Source organism: Nansenia antarctica, assembly GCF_963989245.1.
Source record: "Nansenia antarctica genome assembly, chromosome: 9".
NCBI classification, from domain to species: Eukaryota; Metazoa; Chordata; class Actinopteri; order Argentiniformes; family Microstomatidae; genus Nansenia; species Nansenia antarctica.
Genome location: NC_137679.1, coordinates 12,286,625 through 12,306,040, shown reverse-complemented (window position 1 = coordinate 12,306,040; position 19,416 = coordinate 12,286,625). Strand labels below are relative to the sequence as shown.

Here is a 19,416-nt window from a genome sequence, read left to right as displayed (position 1 = left end):
ATATCTATGCATATTATAAGACCCATGAAATACAAAAACATGGATACATATATACACATATATTCAGATAACATGTCATATAAAACCCAATATCAGAGACTCAGGGAGGTGATCCTCAGTTAGTCCTCCTCCATCTGCTCCACCACTTTGCGTAGCTTGTCCACCAACACTGTGGAACAGATCAACTTAGTTATCACATCTTTCCTTCACATGATAACCCCAATCCTGAAACTAAGAGAGACAGGATACGAGTACAATCAAGAGGACGCATTTGAGCTAGACTGGAATTTGTATGGATTGGAATGTTACAATTTCTTTAGTTGTGTAGTTTTATTGAGCTAATACCAATGTCTGGTCCGAATTTAATGTGAATAGCTGCAATGGAATTATGTTTAATAAACATTTTTATTTTTCCTAATTTCCTCCCACTGTAAGTTATGCGTTGAAGGTACCTCCTGCAGTTGGCCTGTGGAAACCCTCGTAGGACCGGCAGGCGTTGATCAGTTCTCCCAACTTTTTAGGGCAGTCTTTAGGAAGTGGCTCAGTGAGTTGGTCTATACACACCCTCTGATAGATCTCTCTTCGTGTGGAGCAGTCTGTTGTTCAGACAAGAGAGAACAGCAGAACGAATATGAGGGTACGACACATAACTACATCAGAGAGCATGGATTTTCCTATTTTTGCTGTAGTGCATTTTCATTGACATACACCGCATTATTCACTGATAAAGTTGTCACACACCTTTGAATGGATTATTGCGCGTTGCAATTTCCCACAGAACAATTCCAAAACTGCAAAGAACATCATAAAGCATTCAGTGAGAGGGAGATCTGTCAGTAGACATTTTTGCCAACATAGAGCAACAGTGGAAGTTTCAACAACAAAGATGACGTTTCTTTTGTGACTCCACATTCATTGCAGTTGTTGTGAGATGGTGCTGTTGAGCGTGACTGGGAGCTGACCTGTACATCTCACAGGCCTTGGTATAAGGCTGGTTGATATTGTCAAGCTGCTGAGGTGAGGTGTAGCATAGGGAACTGTTCTTTCTGTCCTTGGTCCTCATCAAAGAGGTCTCAGTTTTCGCCAACTCCAAATCCCCAAGCTGACCACACACAACAGAGTACACAAAAATGACTACACTTTGTAACTCTGTGAACAACGTCAACTGCGCAATCAGGTCTGATTAGATACATCGTCTCTGACAGCTGCAACTACATGCCTGTGGACCTTGATATCTACTATACTGTCATGTTGAAGACAAATACAGCTGTGTAAAAGATTACCCAGGCTCTCTCATACCTTCACTCTGTATCCATCAGCTACCAGAAACCTGCTACTATTGATGCATCCATGCACTTTAAACTGCTGTTTGTCAGATTGATGTAATCTACAGTGAGACAAAGAAAAGCAGAGTCAACATGATACATTTTAGTATGACATAGATTTAATGAAGAGGAAACAGTGTATTTTTTTTTCTTCTTTTGGCTCAGTACGTTTGATATCAAAGATATCAAACAATTACCATGATGTTAAAGTAGAGATTGTCAGCTTTTATTGAAGGGTATTTGTTCATGTTGGTTTCACCATTTAGAAATTACGGGTTAGGGTTACTTTGTATACATCATCGCCCTATTTCAGGGCACCAAAAGTAATCAGAAAGGACAATAGGCTTCACAGGGGTTTCATTCCTATGGTGGCACCAGGCCATTTCAGGATATCTCTTACCACCTAGACCTAGGACAAATCTTCTCAAATCTACTGTAATTTACAGAGCCATTACAGGATGGAACTCTTTACTCAAGCATGTTAGTAAAACTAATTCCAGATGCACTTTCAAGAAAACAATAAAAGAGCACTTAATACAATTAACTCTGAATGAACAGTAGATGATTTATCTCATTTGCTGATCTGTTGTATTTTCATGTATTTTCTTTGTTTTTGTTTTTTTGTTTTTGTTTTTTTGTTATTATGATGTATGTACTGTATGTATACAATGTTTATAATTGTCTATAATGTTGACAATTGTTCAAATATGATTTTTGCATCGGACCCCAGGAAGACTAGCTAATGTCATGGCATTAGCTAATGGGGATCCTAATAAACAAACAAACAAACCTGTAGAGGCCTTTTGCTGCATCCAGGCTCATGCGAGCCTTTCTCTCCCAGGACAGTTTTCTCTGGGAATCCAGAACATTCCTCAGACTTCCCTTCTCGCAGTATTCCATGACGATGAGGTAGTTTGGATTGGGTACTAGAAGAGAACAAGAGTGGAAAGTAAGAGTGATTGAGATGCAATGAGTCTCAGACACAGTATCCTGTCTTCTATTTGGTCAGCAATGACCTTCACATAAAATGATTCAGAAGCTTAAATCACCGTTCTCATCTTGGACACATATCCCAAACATTCGCAGGATGTTTGGTGACTCAAAACGCTTCATGGTGTCAACCTCCCTTTGGAAGACACTTCTCACCTGACTTGTGTGGGAGAAATACCAACACATGTATTTGTTTTAGCATACAAACATCATATTTAATTCATGTGAGTTTTAGAGATTAACTGCCATATTGAAATATAGTTTTTGATTTTACAATCATATTGTTTACTGCCATAAGGAATTCAGTTATGGTAAAAACCTTGGTCCGGTGCTAATTGGGCAAGTGTATCTTTTGATGGCCACGGTGAATTTGTTGTACTCTCCTCTGAACACCTCTGAGTTGGCAGATTTAAAGATGGGCTCTATGGGCACATCATAACTCAACTCCTCTGGCTGGATCTCTCGGATGTCTTGAAATAAAATGCAGGGCTTCTTCACTGCGAACGAGACAAACATAAAGTCAACGAGATGGAAGACTGGATATCTGTTTAAAGCTTTCATAGATGAGACTGATTTCAAGCCCTGCCCTTAGTCCCGCCCCCTTTTAATCTGTGAGCTCACCCAACCCCCCCCCCCCCACCCACCCACCCACCCTCCTGAAAGTTAGAGTTCATTACAATTGGACATTATACATTGTCTACAGTATATCTGCTTCGGCCACTTACATGACTCTACCATGTTTTTGATATCTCTCACTTCTTTTTGGGTGGAGTCCACTATCTCATGCACTGCATCTAGGCTTTTCTTTTCCTCAGCCAGAGACTGTAGCACTGTGGGATAGACACAAACACACACAAAGTTAGCAGCCTGAATTGCATGGGTCCTCACAGTAGGAGCCATGAATGGGTTTATTGTGAGTTTATATTTTGGTTATTTTGATTGTTTGTTTATTGCTTTGATCGCGGTATTGAGACCATCCGGAAGTCATGTGGTTATGGGCAGTGTCATTGTGGGGTTAATATAAGCACCTGTTCACCTGCATGGAGGGAGTAGAGAGAGAGGAGAGTTGGGTCGCTGTATTTTTGTTGACCGCATTATACGCATTGTTTGAATGGATACGCATATCTGAAAGCTTTTGTCTTTGATCGTTTTACATTTGGTTCCATCTAGTCGCTACAGGGGGGTTTGAACTTGTGAACAAGTGAAGAACCTGTGGGTACAGACAGTGCAGACTAGCTTCACTTACTTACTGTGCAATAATAAAAGCCACACAGATAGGCTGCTACATATATACAGTGGTTTCGGAAAGTTTTTAGACCCCTGACTGTTTGACTACATGTTGTTGTGTTATAGACTCAATTTAAAATGGATTATATGAACAATTTAGCCATCAATCCACACATGATACACCATAAACACTAAGCGAAAACACTTTTTAGAATTTCTTTTATCTTCAAATGTATTAAAATTTAAATAGAGAAAAACCTAATTTACACAAGTATTCACCTTTCGCTATAACACTCTTAAAATTAGCTCAAAAGCAAAGTCAACAACTCAACAACTCAAAATTGGTCTATAACCAAGTGTAACAGGTCTTTTAAGGTGGATCCCAGTGCAGAGCGGAGACAGGACTCAGAGTTGCAAAAATCAAACATAAGCTTTACTATATTTACTTTAAAAAACAGGAGTAGCAAAAACCAGGCATATAAACTGGTCGAAGGGGAAACAGCAGGAGTGAAGAGCACACCAAGTGGCCAATGTCTGGTTTTACTACAAAGCATCACGTTTAGTGCAATTCTAGCACATGCAATGCAGTTTCCGCACCATCTCACCAAGAATAGCATCAAGTTATGGGTATATTTGTCACTGTCAGGGACTGGGGAGTTTGTCAGGATTAAGAGGAAATTATGAAATTTGCTCATTTTAAGAGTGTCATAGCAAAGGGTCTGAATACTTATGTAAATTAGTTCAATTTACATAAGTAAACAAATAAAAAAGTTATTTCAATTGTAATACATTTGCAAACATAAAAAAAATAAAAAACATGTTTAGCTTTGTCATTATGGGGTATTGTGTCTGAATTTATGGCAAACATTTTTATTAAATCCATTTTAAATTGAGTCTATAACACGAAAAAGTTAAGGGGTCCTAATACTTTCCGAAGCCACTGTATAACCTAAATAGAAATTACGAAAAAACGGCATATTTGTCTCACATTTCTGTAGCTCCAATCGGTCGCTCTCTATGTCTGCCTCATCCTGTGTCCGACGTGTGACTTCTTGGAACACCTCCTGCAGCTTTGCTCCCTGGTCCACCTGCAGGGTGAGTGAGAACACCTGAGCCGCTTCATTCAGACGTTCGTTCAAGCTCCCAAACTCGTCTCCTTGGTCGTAGGCCTTCACAATGCGCATTAGGAAGTTGGCACAGGCATATTTTTTTATCATATCCAGGGCACACTCAAGGGTGATTTTGAAGTCTCGCAGGCCGTTTTCCACAAGCCCAGGGTTTTGCCCTAGTCCCGTCTCCTTTACTGCCTTCACCAGCACCACCAGCGCTTCAACACGCAGGGCCAAACGATGACATCGCTCCTTATTGGCCTTCACTTCACCACACAGGGAGTAGAGAGTATTTGCTATGGCCAAGATGGGGTCTATGATGTCCATGGTTGCCTAAAGACAAGAGAGACAGAGAGGAAGATGGAATTTGATTTGATTTGATTTGATTTTTATTAGGATCCCCATTGGCTTATGCAAAGCATCAGCTACTCTTCCTGGGGTCCACACAGAACATATTCAAGAAATCATCATAAAAGCATATAACAAAGAAGAATGGCATCAACATCACAGAACATAACAAAGGAGAAAAAAACATAGATCTCTACAAAACAAAACATTTTTAAAAATACAATAAAAAAAAGAAGAACAAAATAAAGGCTGGCAATGCTCAAGGCCAGTTTTTGGTGAGCATCACAAAACACATAACAAAAAAAGAACTATCCACAGATTCTACACACAACAATAATAACTAGACAGGGACAATTCCTGTGGAAATTGTGAAGTGTGCTTGCCCCCCCCTGGGCCACTCCACTGCATCCCCGGCGAAGACCATGTTTCTCTAGCTCACCCGGGGGCCGAGCTAACTAGTGCTAGCTAACTCCCCTGCACCCCCCGGCGAAGACCGCGTTCCTCTAGCTCACCCAGAGGCTTTTGTTGTGTGGGAGGAAGTTGTGGGGTTGTGTGTGTCTGTGTCTGTGTGTGTGTGTGTGTGTGTGTGTGTGTGTGTGTGTGTGTGTGTGTGTGTGTGTGTGTGTCAGAGGGACACCTGCAAGAGTTAAGTGACAGTTGGTGGTTGCTACGATAACGTGCTCTGACCAGACCTGCTTTTGTCTTTGGCCAGCTCTCAAACAAACGTCTGAAACGTAAAAACCATTCATGTTTGGGCTTATATGTTGATATTTGAAGTGACAGTAAGAGTTGCTCTACGTTACGTGTGAATATAGACATACAATTGTAGCCGTACATACAACATAAGTTATATGTACAAGAACACTTTTAATAATTTAAATCTACTCTGTGTAGATTTTTTGGTCTTTGGAATTGTGTAGTATGGGTATGTGTGTGCATCAGAGCTAAGTGTAAGCTGACTATACAAACAGACAGGAGTTTTCAGAACATTAATACTTTTTACAAATGAAAGAAGTGATGGTTTTAATCTCTCATCAACTTTAATCTCTCATCAATCTCTTCATAAATCCACCATTGTGTGTAATTAAATAAAATAATTACAGAGGAAAAGTCTTTTCAAAATAGCCTACAAACTGTACACTGTAAACACACTTTTGGACAGAGGTATGTCTCAATTCTACATTTCCAAACCAAGCATAGTACACCGAAACACTATGCTGACCTCCTTGTAGGCAGAGCTCCAACCCAATTAAATAATTAATGTTGAAGACATCATATAACAACAGTCAGACTTAATCACTTCAAATCAGTCAGTCAGGTGCGTGTGCGTTTCTGCATGTTTGTTTGTGCGTGTGTGTACACATACATTATTGTAACTGAAGGCAGGTAAAACAGGTTTTCTTGCCTTTTCTTGACCTTATTCATAAGTTCTCTTGTGAGTATAGAATTAGGCCAACTGTCAGTTAAATGGTCGACCGTTTAAAATACCTAGGAATTACACTGGACAATAAACTTAGTTTCAACCAACACACCACCGATATCTTTAAAAGGAGCGAACAAAGATTGTCCACCATCCGCAAAGTTAAAGGACTGTATGTTTCCCCCTCTCTTCTCCTACTACTGTACCAGAGCATTATTCAGCCCATCCTCATGTACTGTTCCTCCTGCTTCTTCAACATGCTCACAGTCATCAACCGGGTCAAACTCACACGCATCACCAACACTGTTGCCAGGATAATTGGACTCCCCACACCCAACCTCACAGCCTAAACAACAGGGCCATCTCACGCATCGCAACTAGAACAGGACATCACCCACCCATCTGCAAATTACCCAAATGCAATAACACTATGTGCAATATGACAACCCTCGGGTACATAAGGTTCAGAGATAGGAAATGTTATAATAGGTATAGCATAGCATAGAGTACAGCACAGTGTTTTATTTGTATAGTATAGTATAGTGGATAGTGTACATAGCCTTTATTTATGTAAACCAGCTCCTTTCCCTTCTTGTTTTTAGTTTTTTTCTTTCCTAGCACCAGGGGAGCCCCCCCTCCCAAATTTCGTTGTTTGGTACCTGTACTATATTAATGACAATAAAGACCATTCATTCATCACCCACCCATCTACCTCCTCGCCCCACTGCCATCAGGGCGCAGGTACAGAACGCTAAGGTGCAAAAGGGTTCGCTTTGGTCGGTATACCTGTTCGAGCTATTGCCGTCGGGGAAACAGTACCGAAGAAAACCCAGAAACACACTGGAAGAATACAACAGACTGCAAATGAACATACAGTATTATAACTACTGCACACCAGATTACTTGTAGGCTATACCATTGGAGTAATTTACTACGTAGTAAGGTACCTTACTGTAGTGTATCATATTGTACTTCATATCTGCACAGCATTCGAAGCCACTGTAAAATCCATCACTTTATCAATGTAGGGTTACTTTTTTTACTTACGTTACTTTGTACTGTGTAGGCTACTGCGTAATGCTCATAATCCAATAGGGAGCAGGCGAAAAACAAAGTAATAAAAACACTCGGAGATCAAAAACCATGAATTGACTACGTAACACTAGGAATTGCTGGGACGTTTCGACACAAAGGCACAGACACGAACTGGCACAGAGACATGGGTAAACACAGACTAAATACACGGGGGAAGATGGTGAGGGACAGGTGAAACCAACCAGGGCGGGGTAGACACAAGGGCAAGGAGCGGAGCGACCGAAGCGAAAGACAACTAAAATAAACAGGAAACAATAAATAAAAAAACATGAAACAAGGACAAAACATAACCCAAGGAAACAGGACGAGACGTAACAATCTGTAGGGTTGACTATAGAGAAATAGTCAGACTATAGTCAGAAATGTCGCTTGGTTCATTATTGGTAGTTTCACATTCAGCGTTCTGCATTAACTAATTCAACAATCAGCCATTAGTGAATGGTTTGAGCCAAGAGCATTGAACTTGATATCCATTTTTACTTTAAAAAAACAAACAATTGAAGGACAAATAAGGGAACGTGGAGGTTTACCTTGAGTCACTGTGTCGTCTGCCAAAGTGCGTCTTTGTTCTACTGTCATTGAAACTGAAATTGAAACTAGGGAAAGCATTTATTTGCACAGACACAGGTTTGAGCTCCTCCTACCATTGCTCAGAGTATATCAAACTTCCTCTGCTCCTGTTTTCCTTTAAATTACTGTTGTCTTAATTGCATAATGCATTTTTATTCAAAGACCAATATATAGTATATGCCTTCAAATTCATTTATTGGCTCTATTCTCTAGATCTATAGATTTGGGGAATAATGTGTCACTCCATTATAATTAGTATAATGTAACATTTGACAATATATACAGTAGAAATACAATGTGATTAGATTATAGCATCTATACTACACAGATTTAAAATACCTAATTGTTTCCCATACCCTTTAATCCTCTCAGAGAGGTGTCAGCAGGAGATTGACTTGGTTCTGGAAGGGAAGGAGCATGCTTCATTTGAGGACAGACACAATATGCCCTACATGCAGGCAGTGACCCACGAGTCCCAGCGGATTGCCAGTACTGTCCCCCTCAGTGTGTTCCACAGCACCACCAGAGACACTCAGGTGATGGGCTACAGCATCCCAAAGGTAAGGAGAATCATGGATAAATATATCAGTGATGCTTAATCATTAGTCTCATCTGTACACTGTATTCATATCTCCCTCTGTACCCCCTCATCTCTCTCTCTTTTTCTCTCGTCTTCTCTCTTCAACAAATCCACCTTGTTGTTCCATCTTCTTATTTCTCTATGTTCATTTCTCTATCCAGGGCACTCTCATCATTCCCAATCTCACTTCTGCGCTGCACGAGGAGGGTCAGTGGAAGTTCCCCCATGAGTTCAACCCTTCCAACTTCCTGAATGAGCAGGGAGAGTTTGAGAAGCCTGAGGCCTTCCTGCCCTTCTCTGCAGGTATACAGCGCAAAACAAAAGTACATCGCTATAGATCAATCGTGACCTTAGAATTATAAGGTTCCATCTCCGTTTCAGAGATATTGAGCGTCAAAGTTTTTACATTCCATTATGTTTTGTGAGATGGAACCTTTGTAATTTATTAATTACTAACTAAAAAAGGTCAACATTTTAAAAATAACACCACACAGGCATTAATAAACACCTAATGGATCAGATTATGTAAAAAAACTAAAACTAACATTTGACCAAAAATGGAGATAGAACCGTATAATTCTAACGTCACGAAATGTTGATGATGGAAATAAATGGCTGATTGAGCTTTTTTTCTTGTTGTTGTTGTTGTTGTTAATGTTTCTGCGATGCTTCCAGTTTGTCTGGCCTGAGGACGCATGGGAACCTGACTACACTCCTGTGTTTGGAGTTACTCTGTCCCCCAAGCCCTATAGACTAGGTGTAAGGCTGAGAGGGAACCAGTGAGGGGGAAGAGGTCAGGTATAGTCTGATATTATCGATGTGATATAAACCCTGTATGTTGTTGTTGTTGTTGTTGTTGTTGTTGTTGTTGTACGTAAATCTATTGTACTTGCTATTGTGTTTTACACAAATAATTGTTGCTGTCAGTTTTGCTTTGTATAACCTTGATTAAGATTGATGGAACACTTCAAGCGCACTGTGTGCCAAAATGTTGGTTCAATTTTCAAATGTCTTCCTCCTTTGTCTCCTTCCTTACATGCGTTACCATTGAAGAGCATACATACGTTGTTAAATTGTTATTGGACTGGTATGTAATATTTTTGTAAAATAAATAGTTAGCAAACATTAGTTTAACATAAGTTATGTGGAATGTTTGGCTTGCTGAATTCTTAATAAAAGTATTTATAAATGTTTGTTCTGCGGTTGTTCCTCGTCTCTAAAGCACACAGCTCACAACCAATGAATCGAGACTAGCAACCTGTCTTGTACAGTTGCCATCAAAATTATTCAACCCCCAATTGCACATTAGGTTTATTGGCGAACAATTTATCAGCTGTTTGCAATAAACAAATTACACAATAACTGTTTAAGTAGTTCAATGAAACTATTACAAGTGTTTTTTTTTTTTTAATCCAAATTCAACACAAAATTCTACTTGAGTAGGCTACAGCTCAAGCTAGGAGTTGAAAATGTGAGAAAGATGCGGTGCCAACAACAGATTAACATCGCTATTAAAATCGATTTTCTCGGACCTATAGCAACAGTGAACTCTCGCATATGGAGTATACGGTTTAGCAACAATGCATATCAGACTGAAAGGATATTACTATGGAAGGAGTCGCAGAGCTATATTTACAGTGCAATAAAATATGAAATAAAATTGTATTGGTCATTTAAACACAATATGCAAGAGTAAGACACAGCGTAATGAAGTGCTTTTGGGCAAACAATGATGCAACAATCAACAATACATTTGAACAGTACAGACAGCGTTGTTGTCCTGGTGACGCCATGACGCCATAATAACATAACGTCATCATACATTGATATAGCCAATAACAATCATCAACAACATGCAGAAACGCTGTATCTATCAGAGAGTACACATATTGCGACTGTTGCGCTTACTTATCTATAGCCATGGCGATGTTACCGGACCGTTAACATGTCAGCCACTTCAACCACATTCGTGCGCTTCCGCGTGCCCTTGCAGTCGTCTGCAAGCTCGGTTCCAAGCTCGGTTCCAAGGTTGGTCCCAAGCTTGGAGCTTGGTTTCGATGCGGTCATTGGATTGCAGCTCATGGTGTGTATCCTCTCCTTGTTCTGGCTCCTGAGCTGGATGATTAACCGGAGGAAAGGTGGCACCGCGCTCCCGGCAAGCGAGGTAAACTGCGCGTCAATATTAATATGAATTAGCGTAAAGCACCGTTGGGCTAGTGCTGTGTGTTATGTTTAGGGTTGTGTCAGGGCTGTGTGTTTTAATGCTGTGTGTCAGGGCTGTGTCTTAGGGCTGTGTGCTAGGGCTTGTGTATTTAAAAGGCTAATACTTACATTCCCATTTTGTATTTGAACAGGAGGAAATCTCGACACCAACAATTGACCCAAAAATGTAAGTTCCATTAATTAGGATTTGTCATAATTCTTTGTTAAACCAAAGTGGTTTGATGATAACATGAACAGCCTAAATGCCTGCTGTGTTAGCCAGAATGAGAGCCCTGTTTGTTGTCCTCCTGCAGAAAGCTGTTGAAGGAGTTCACAGACCAAATTTTAAAAAAGCGATTGGAGAAGATGCTGGACATCCTGGAGTTTAAGCTGGATACTCACCTGGGCTCTGACTCCTCCTCTGACTCCGCCTCCTGCTCCAATTGGCCCTCCTCCTCGGCTCAGTCGTCCAGCTGCTGCTCTCAGAGGCCCTGTAGAACGTGTCGCCATAGGAACAGAAGAGGGGGGGGGGACAGGTGTCCAGGCGTGCCAGACTTCTTCCAGTCAAAAAGTTCTGCCTGCCAGCAAGACTCCAGTGCCTGTCACAGTTCCTCTGAGAACACGACCCGTGACCTCCTGCTGTCTCTGGATTTTCAAGACTCTGACCCGGACCTCCATCACAACCAGCACAAACAAGACCTGACCACTAACCCCCACGCCACTCTCAACCAGAGCCCTACCCCCAGACCGGGCGGGCTGGTCGCGCAGTGGAGGCGTGGACCCCCGGAGGCCCAGTGCCGCCCCAGACGCCCCCTGGACTCCGGCACGAGTGCCTCCTGGCCTCCACGGGCCAACTCTCCGTGCCAGCCTGTCACCACGGCAACGGAGGGCAAGCCCATCATGATGTTCCTGCGGGACGCCTCCGTCCCCTTCATCTCTCAGGAGACCAGAGAGAAGTTGGAGTCGCACGTCCGAGGCAAACTCAGCCATCGTCTCTGGGGCTTCCCCCAGCGGGTCACCAGGTACGTGGGAGACCTGACGCCTCTTCTGGTGCCCTCGCTGGCCACGGGAGACAGCAGGGTCATGGGCCATGTGACCGGCTCTGTGGTGTTCTCTCTGTGGGACAGCCGGCTGAGGGACAAGAGCAGATTCACCAACCCTCCCCAGAGGGCTTTGCAGGAGCAGCAAAAGCCCAGGCTGGACATGAGCCTGAGGAGGAAGTGTCTGGAGGTCAAACTGTCTCACTTCCCCCGCCTGGTGGTCCAGTCCTACCATGCAGCCGGTCAGCCAATCAGGGAGATTCCCTCCATGAACCAGCCAATCAGGGAGGTACCCTCCACCAACCATGTCATCAAGGAGGTTCCCTCCACCAACCAGCCAATCAGGGAGGTTCCCTCCACCAACCATGTCATCAGGGAGGTTCCCTCCACCAACCAGATCATCAGGGAGGTTCCCTCCACCAACCAGCCAATCAGGGAGGTTCCCTCCACCAACCAGGTCATCAGGGAGGTTCCCTTCAGCCAGCCTATCAGCGAGCAGCCAGCAGCTCTCCTCAGGAGGAAGGTATCGTTGTTTATGACCCAGGTCATGAAACGCCGGAATAATATTCCACAGAGACCACCCCGGGAAAAAAAAGCTCTCATTTGAGTGAGGATGCTGCAGTCATGGCTGATGCAACAAGAAACAGCAGAAAAGCTGGTTCAACCCCATGGCTCCCGGACATATTAAGCATTATATTACTAAGCATTATATTTAGGATATTTTGGATACAGTGGAAGATGTATACATTAAACTGTCTATCTTTCTCTACATATTTCTTAATGTTCCTGAGCTCATTGTTGACTTCATGTAGCCTATGGGACCAGCCTCATTTATAAAGTTTTGCGTATAACTGGCGTAAACGGCTTGCGTACCTACGCAAAGCAAGAACATTTACGCACACCAACATTCGGATTAATAAAACGGTGCGCACGCCAGTGGCATTTGCAAGTCCCACGCCTGCTTCCATTTATGAATCACAACTCTAAAATGTTGCGCACGGTAACGAGCGTCTTGTCCCACCCCCTTTGACGCCCATAGTTGCCTATAATAATAACTTTTTTTATTTGTGTAGCACTTTTCCTGCAAACGTTGCATATAAATGGTCAGTCAAACGCCCGACTGAACGGCAAAAAAAAATACATTTCACCCAATCAGTCAATTTCCGCGCAACGAACGTTCTCGCCAGACCAAAATATATATAATATATTCCAGTTGTCATGATCAAACGTTACAAATGCAACTTACAGAGAAGCCACCCTTCTCTGCCCTCTCCCGCTTCCAGACAAACGCCTACCCTATATTATAGCACTTGGCTTAATTCAGCCGCTATAATTGAGCCGCTATCACAGGGCGTTAATACAAACCTCATTCACCTGCGTTCATTTTACAGATTGTTGCTGTAAAAATTAAGGTATATTTTGGTTTACCATTCTACTGTTTTACCGTTAATTCTACACTTGATATCAGCAAAAACAATATTTTAAAAAGCTTGGTAATGTAATTTGTATGGTAAATTGTGGTTTGCCTTATAATGGTCTTTAACCATTATTTATACGGCAAGTGTATATCATTAACAATAAAAGAATGTACGTTTTACAAATTGTTGCTGTAAAAATAAGGGGAAATATATATATATATATTTAACTGCCTGTTCCTGTAAAAAGGAAGGTATATTTTGGTTTACCATTCAACTGTGTTTTACCGTTAATTATATCCTTGACATCAGCAAAAACATACTTTAAACAGCTTGGTAATGCAATTTTTACGGTAAATTGTTGTTTGCCATATAATGGTCTTTAACTGTTATTTATACCACAAATTGATATTTTTAACAACAAAAGAATGTCCTTTTTAGATTGTTTTGCTGTAAAAATAATATTCATCCTCTTATCTATCATTACAGTAATTCCCTGTAATTGTAACTGTGATATACTGTTTTTCATTTTACGGTGTTTTACTGTTGCGATTTAACAGTTTTCCACCGTATTATTCACGGATATTTTTATATTGTCAAATGTTACATTATACTAATTATAATGGAGTGACACATTATTCCCAAAATCTATAGATCTAGAGAATAGAGCCAATAAATTAATTTGAAGGCATATACTATATATATATGTATATATGCCATATAGTAAGCAGATAAAGTTTAAAGACATACCCTGAATCTCTGGATGGGTCAAGGAAGGCAGTGAGCAGTGCGTTTGAGGTGGTGTCTGTTCCTGCAAAGTGCAGGTCCAGAACATACATGATGAGCTGGTCCTCTGAAAAAGACGATCCATCGTCTCCTCTCTAAAAGGGACTCTAAAAACACAGCAGTGTTAGTGTTGATTTAATGTTTAGGCTTTATCTTCTGCCAATCCACCTATCGGTCACTCTTTAATAATAATAATAATAATAATAATAATAATAATAATAATAATAATAATAATAATGCATTTTATTTATAGGCGCCTTTCAGAGCACTCAAGGACACCTTACAAAACATGATTTAAAAACAAGCAACAGATTCCAACAGGTTCAAACAGTGATTCAAACAAACAAAACAAAAGACAAAAGAACAACCACCAGTTGTATCCAGCGGATATCTTGTGGGAGAGAGTTCCAGAGACGGGGGCAGAGTGACTGAACGCTCTAGACCCCATAGTGGTCAGGCGGGCAGAAGGTATAATGAGTTGAAAGGCAGCGGAGGAACGGAGAGTGCGAGAGCGAGTGAATCGGGGCTTTAACACATGTCAGCATTGATCTAAACTAGTACTAGAACTGAAAGCGGCAAGTAACAGGCAGTGGCGTGTCCAGACCTTTTTCACTGGGGTGGCCCAGTGGTGGCACCTAGTTATGCATGGGTGGCACAATTTTGAGAATTTAACACTTAATTCCCTGCATTCTGGTCAATTTGTATGCACCATTTTGTGCTTTTTATTACCATTTCTGTCTCCACTACCCATTGTATACTTTAATTAGGCTACTAACATTACAATCCCTGTTTAAAAGTCCCAGTGCTACCAATCACAACACAACAGAGTGGCACCATACAAATGTAATATTAAACTCCCATATTTATTCTTTAAACAAACAAATCTGGGGGAGTGGTCGGAGTTAACGAGATATTGTTCCAATCCATTACCTGGCCATTACCTGCCTGTGAAAAGTATGAAAAGTTTGAAAGGCATTTTCTCTGTTAGTTGATTTGGAATGTACCAACATTGAAATATGCATATCTTCTTCAACTTTTCAGATATCAACAGGTGCGTTTCCATAAAACATTCTGATTCGCATGAGAAATTTAATGGAAACAGCTTCATTCACATAAACTCGATGCGAATCACCTCTAATTCGCAGTCGCCAAAGTTGGGAATGCTACTTAAACAAACTAACTCTGTCAAATGGTCGGCGACTCCCAGATCCGTGTGCTATTACTGAGTGGGTAGATGACATTAGCAAGTGGCCTAATATTCAATGGGCAGATATATATACACCTATAACTCAGAACGACACAGGATAAGTTAACCAGACAGATAAGATAGCCAGACTGTGTTTACCACCGCAAATTAATTAATTTATGCCCAGCCAAATCCATGTTTAGAGGTAGCTAGCTAACATTACATTGATCATACTCCTAAGACTGTTCACTTTTCAAAAAATGCCGGTCGAGAGAGGACGCTGGCATTGCTTGTTCGCCACTTCTCTGCCCGAAATCTAGATATACTTGCAATATACAGAGTAGATTGTCCTACAAAGACACTTAGATTTAGATTTAGTCATCTTCTTTTTATTTTACTACTCAATCTTTTCAGTTTGTAAAGCGTCTTTGAGTGTCTACAAAAGCGCTTTATAAGTCTAATGTATTATTATTATTTGGTGGAGAAGCCTATCGTGTAGACCAGTGAGAAATTGAGAGCATATAAATCACTAGATGCCTACAACTACGCAATCTGTGGTCATGTACAGTACATCAAATAACATGACATAGATTCAGACTTTTGTGTCTTGAAATCAGAAGTCCTCCCAAGCCAAAGACAAGGACACAAGACGACTATGTATAACGCACATATCACACACACACACACACACACACACACACACACACACACACACACACACACACACACACACACACACACACACACATTTGTTTACTAACTAGACAGATAGAACACCAGCAAGCGCTGGTTACTTTGGCTAGGCCTGCCTTAGCTAGATGTTAGTCTAGCTACATATTAGACAATTGTTCATGTAAACAATAGGTTTTCCATTGAAATCAGAGAATAGATTAGCTATAGATTTCAGAGATACTGTAACGTCCCGACTTGGACAGTGGTGAAATAATAAGAGATAGGTTGTCTTACAATCCGTGCGTTTAATTGCAAACTTCCACATACAAAACTGTCAGTTCACCGGAGCTCTCCTCTCCTCTACCGTAACAACAACAACACAACACCCGCCCCCCCATTTCTTTATGCTAGTAGCCGTTGTAAGCTATTTTAAGCATACCTAACTCTGGATCAAGAATGTTGTTTTTGTCCACGCTTACCGTTGCCTAAATGCGCGCACATATTTTGATGACGTCGACTGTAAAATGGTCTATACCAGGACTTAAGAAACGAGATGCCCAACATTGGATTTGACAAACTCTGGCCCATTTTGCGCAACAAGTGGAAGAGTTTGAAGCAGCGGAGACAGGGTTGCCAGATGGGCTGGTTTTTGGTGGATTTAGCTGTTTTTAGACTGGTTAGGTTCGAAATTGTCAATCCCATCTGGCAACCCTGAGCGGAGAGTCTACAGATAGTATGTTTACAGATATCGCACTGCTGGAGATGCACACCACACGTTCTTAAAATAAATAAAGCTTTATTGTACTTAAAACAATATTTCGTATGTGTTTTTTGCGAGAGTTCTTTACAACAAACTATATACAGCTGTGTGCCAATCAATCAGGGGGGTGGCACCTGGGGTGGCCAATCAGATTTCAGGGGTGGCACGTGCTACCCCAGGCCACCCCCTGGACACGCCCCTGGTTAACAGGCACTTAACGTTACATGTTGTAAGGCTGCACGATAGTGCACGATAGTGCTGCATTTTGACATAATTCTTATCGCATTCCCCCCCGCTGATCTGTATAGCGGGGGGAATCTTATGACACGTAACTCCTCCTACAGTCCCGGGTCTTTCCTGTAAAGTGGAAAACGTCTCGTACCCAGAACTGTTCAAAAGCGTGCTGAGGCGAGCCGTGCCGTGCCGACCCGGGCAGTGTAGTGGAAAAGCGCCAATATGGCTGCGTTCGTAAACTCGCTATGGAATCTGAGCAGCACTCATGGAATGCCTTTTGTCCAATCAAATTACTTGGTCTCTTTATGACGTTGAACGCAGTGTGCGCTCTGGCGCTCTGAGCGAATTTACGAACTATGAATGAACTACTCTATAACATCTACGTATAACGAACTGCGAGAGACTGAAATAGCCTCAGCGAGAATGAGGCGCGGCATCGCTTTGCTTATTTATTTATTTTTACTATTCAGATCGGAAGGAGGAATTAATGTTTTGCAGATATTAATACATATTGATTTCTTTTTTTGTTTTGACTTGTCCATCGGACTCCCTCTTGTATGATATTGCTTAAAACCCAACGTCTATGACAAGTTATTCAAACATTGATGTTCATCAGGGAACAGTCAAACGAATTATTATATTCACAGGAGCAGTGAGCTATTTTCTTTGTTTGCCCACAGACTTATTAGGCGACACATTGTTGTTATGGTGCTTTTCTAAACAGTCACAGTGAACATTAACAATTAAAGTGAATAAAACATGAAAAACGTGAAAAATACATAATTTCCTACTTAGGTCCATCTTGGCTGTTATCAATGACTATGAGTTGCTATGTGCATTTTTGGCTTATTGAGTTATTTTCAATAGCATTGGTCTTTGAACAAAAATGCATTAAGCAATTAAGACAACAGTAATTTAAAGGAAAACAGGAGCAGAGGAAGTTTGATATACTCTGAACAATGGTAGGAGGAGCTCTATAGAAACCTGGGTGTGTGGAAATAAATGCTTTCCTTAGTTTCAATTTCAATGACAGTAGAACAAAGACGCACTTTGGCAGACGACACAGTCACACAAGGTAAACCTCCGTTCCCTTATTTGTCCTTCAATAGTTTTTTTTAAAGTAAAATGGATATCAAGTTCAATGCTCTTGGCTCAAACTATTCACTATGGCTGATTGTTTAATTACTTCATGCAGAACGCTGAATGTGAAACTATACCAATAATGAACCAAGCGACATTTCTGACTCTATAGTCTGACTATTTCTCTATAGTCAACCCTACAGATTGTTACGTCTCGTCCTGTTTCCTTGGGTTATGTTTGTCCTTGTTTCATGTTTTTTATTTATTGTTTCCTGTTTATTTTAGTTGTCTTTCGCTTTCTCTGTCGCTCCGCTCCTTGCCCTTGTGTCTACCCGCCCTGGTTGGTTTCACCTGTCCCTCACCATCTTCCCCCGTGTATTTAGTCTGTGTTTACCCATGTCTCTGTGCCAGTTCGTGTCTGTGCCTTTGTGTCGAAACGTCCCAGCAATTCCTAGTGTTACGTAGTCAATTCATGGTTTTTGATCTCCGAGTGTTTTTATTACTTTGTTTTTCGCCTGCTCCCTATTGGATTATGCACATTGATCTCTTTGAGCTGACAACATGTGTACCGACCCCTGCTTTGCCTACCTCTTACTGGATTATATCAGAATCAGAATCAGAATCGCTTTTATTACATCTTACTGTACACAAGAGTAACATTCTTTGGCTTTGGTTCCTCAACATTGAAATTGCAGCATTCAGAGAAAATAAATAAATAAATAATAATAAGTAACGTAAGTAGGCTAAGTAAAAAAAGTAACCCTACATTGATGAAGTAATGAAGTGATGGATTTTACAGTGGCTTCAATAGGGCACAAATGCTGTGCAGATTATATGAAATACAATATGATAACACAGTAAGGTAGTATATTACTCCAATGGTATACAAGTAATCTAGTAGTGAGCAGTAGTTATAATACTATGTTCATTTTTGTAGTGTGTTGGTTGGGGGGTTATAAATCACATTCATGCCTCCTACATTCCAGCCCCTAATTATTACAACATTACATAATAATCACTCATATAACACAAACATAGGTGACATGAAGCAATCAAAAGGCTCAATAATCCAATGAAGGTAAGTCCATGAATTGACTGTATGGGTACATCCTCTGTCTTCTTCCTGCAAATAGTCATGAGTCAGTAAGACCAGTAAGACCAGTAAGACCAGTAAGACCAGAGTTCAGCACGTGTGTCTTAAGCTTTTTAACAAGTCAGAGAGATCTTTACTGTCATTCTGTGTCTGTCAGTGGTTTTAGGATGTTGTTCTTCTTTTCTATTCTTGTCTCTTCTTCCTTCTCTTCTCTCAACTTCTCTTTTATCTCTTCCCTTCCCTTCCCCTTTTCTCTCCTCTCCTCTCTCACCAGCCAGCCTGCT

At 41.0% G+C, this 19,416-nt stretch overlaps 1 protein-coding gene across 1 annotated transcript; it reads right to left on the bottom strand.

Moving 5' to 3' along the window:
- Positions 1-119: 119 nt before the first annotated feature.
- On the bottom strand, positions 120-4,978 carry LOC308165337 (mixed lineage kinase domain-like protein; the record flags this gene model as incomplete). The annotated part of the gene is made up of 9 exons (XM_080539495.1): positions 120-169; positions 453-596; positions 742-791; positions 963-1,102; positions 1,300-1,387; positions 2,116-2,251; positions 2,375-2,475; positions 2,635-2,812; positions 4,531-4,978. The coding sequence occupies 9 exons, from the start codon at positions 4,976-4,978 to the stop codon at positions 120-122; spliced, it is 1,335 nt and encodes a 444-aa protein (XP_080395621.1).
- Positions 4,979-19,416: the final 14,438 nt, after the last annotated feature.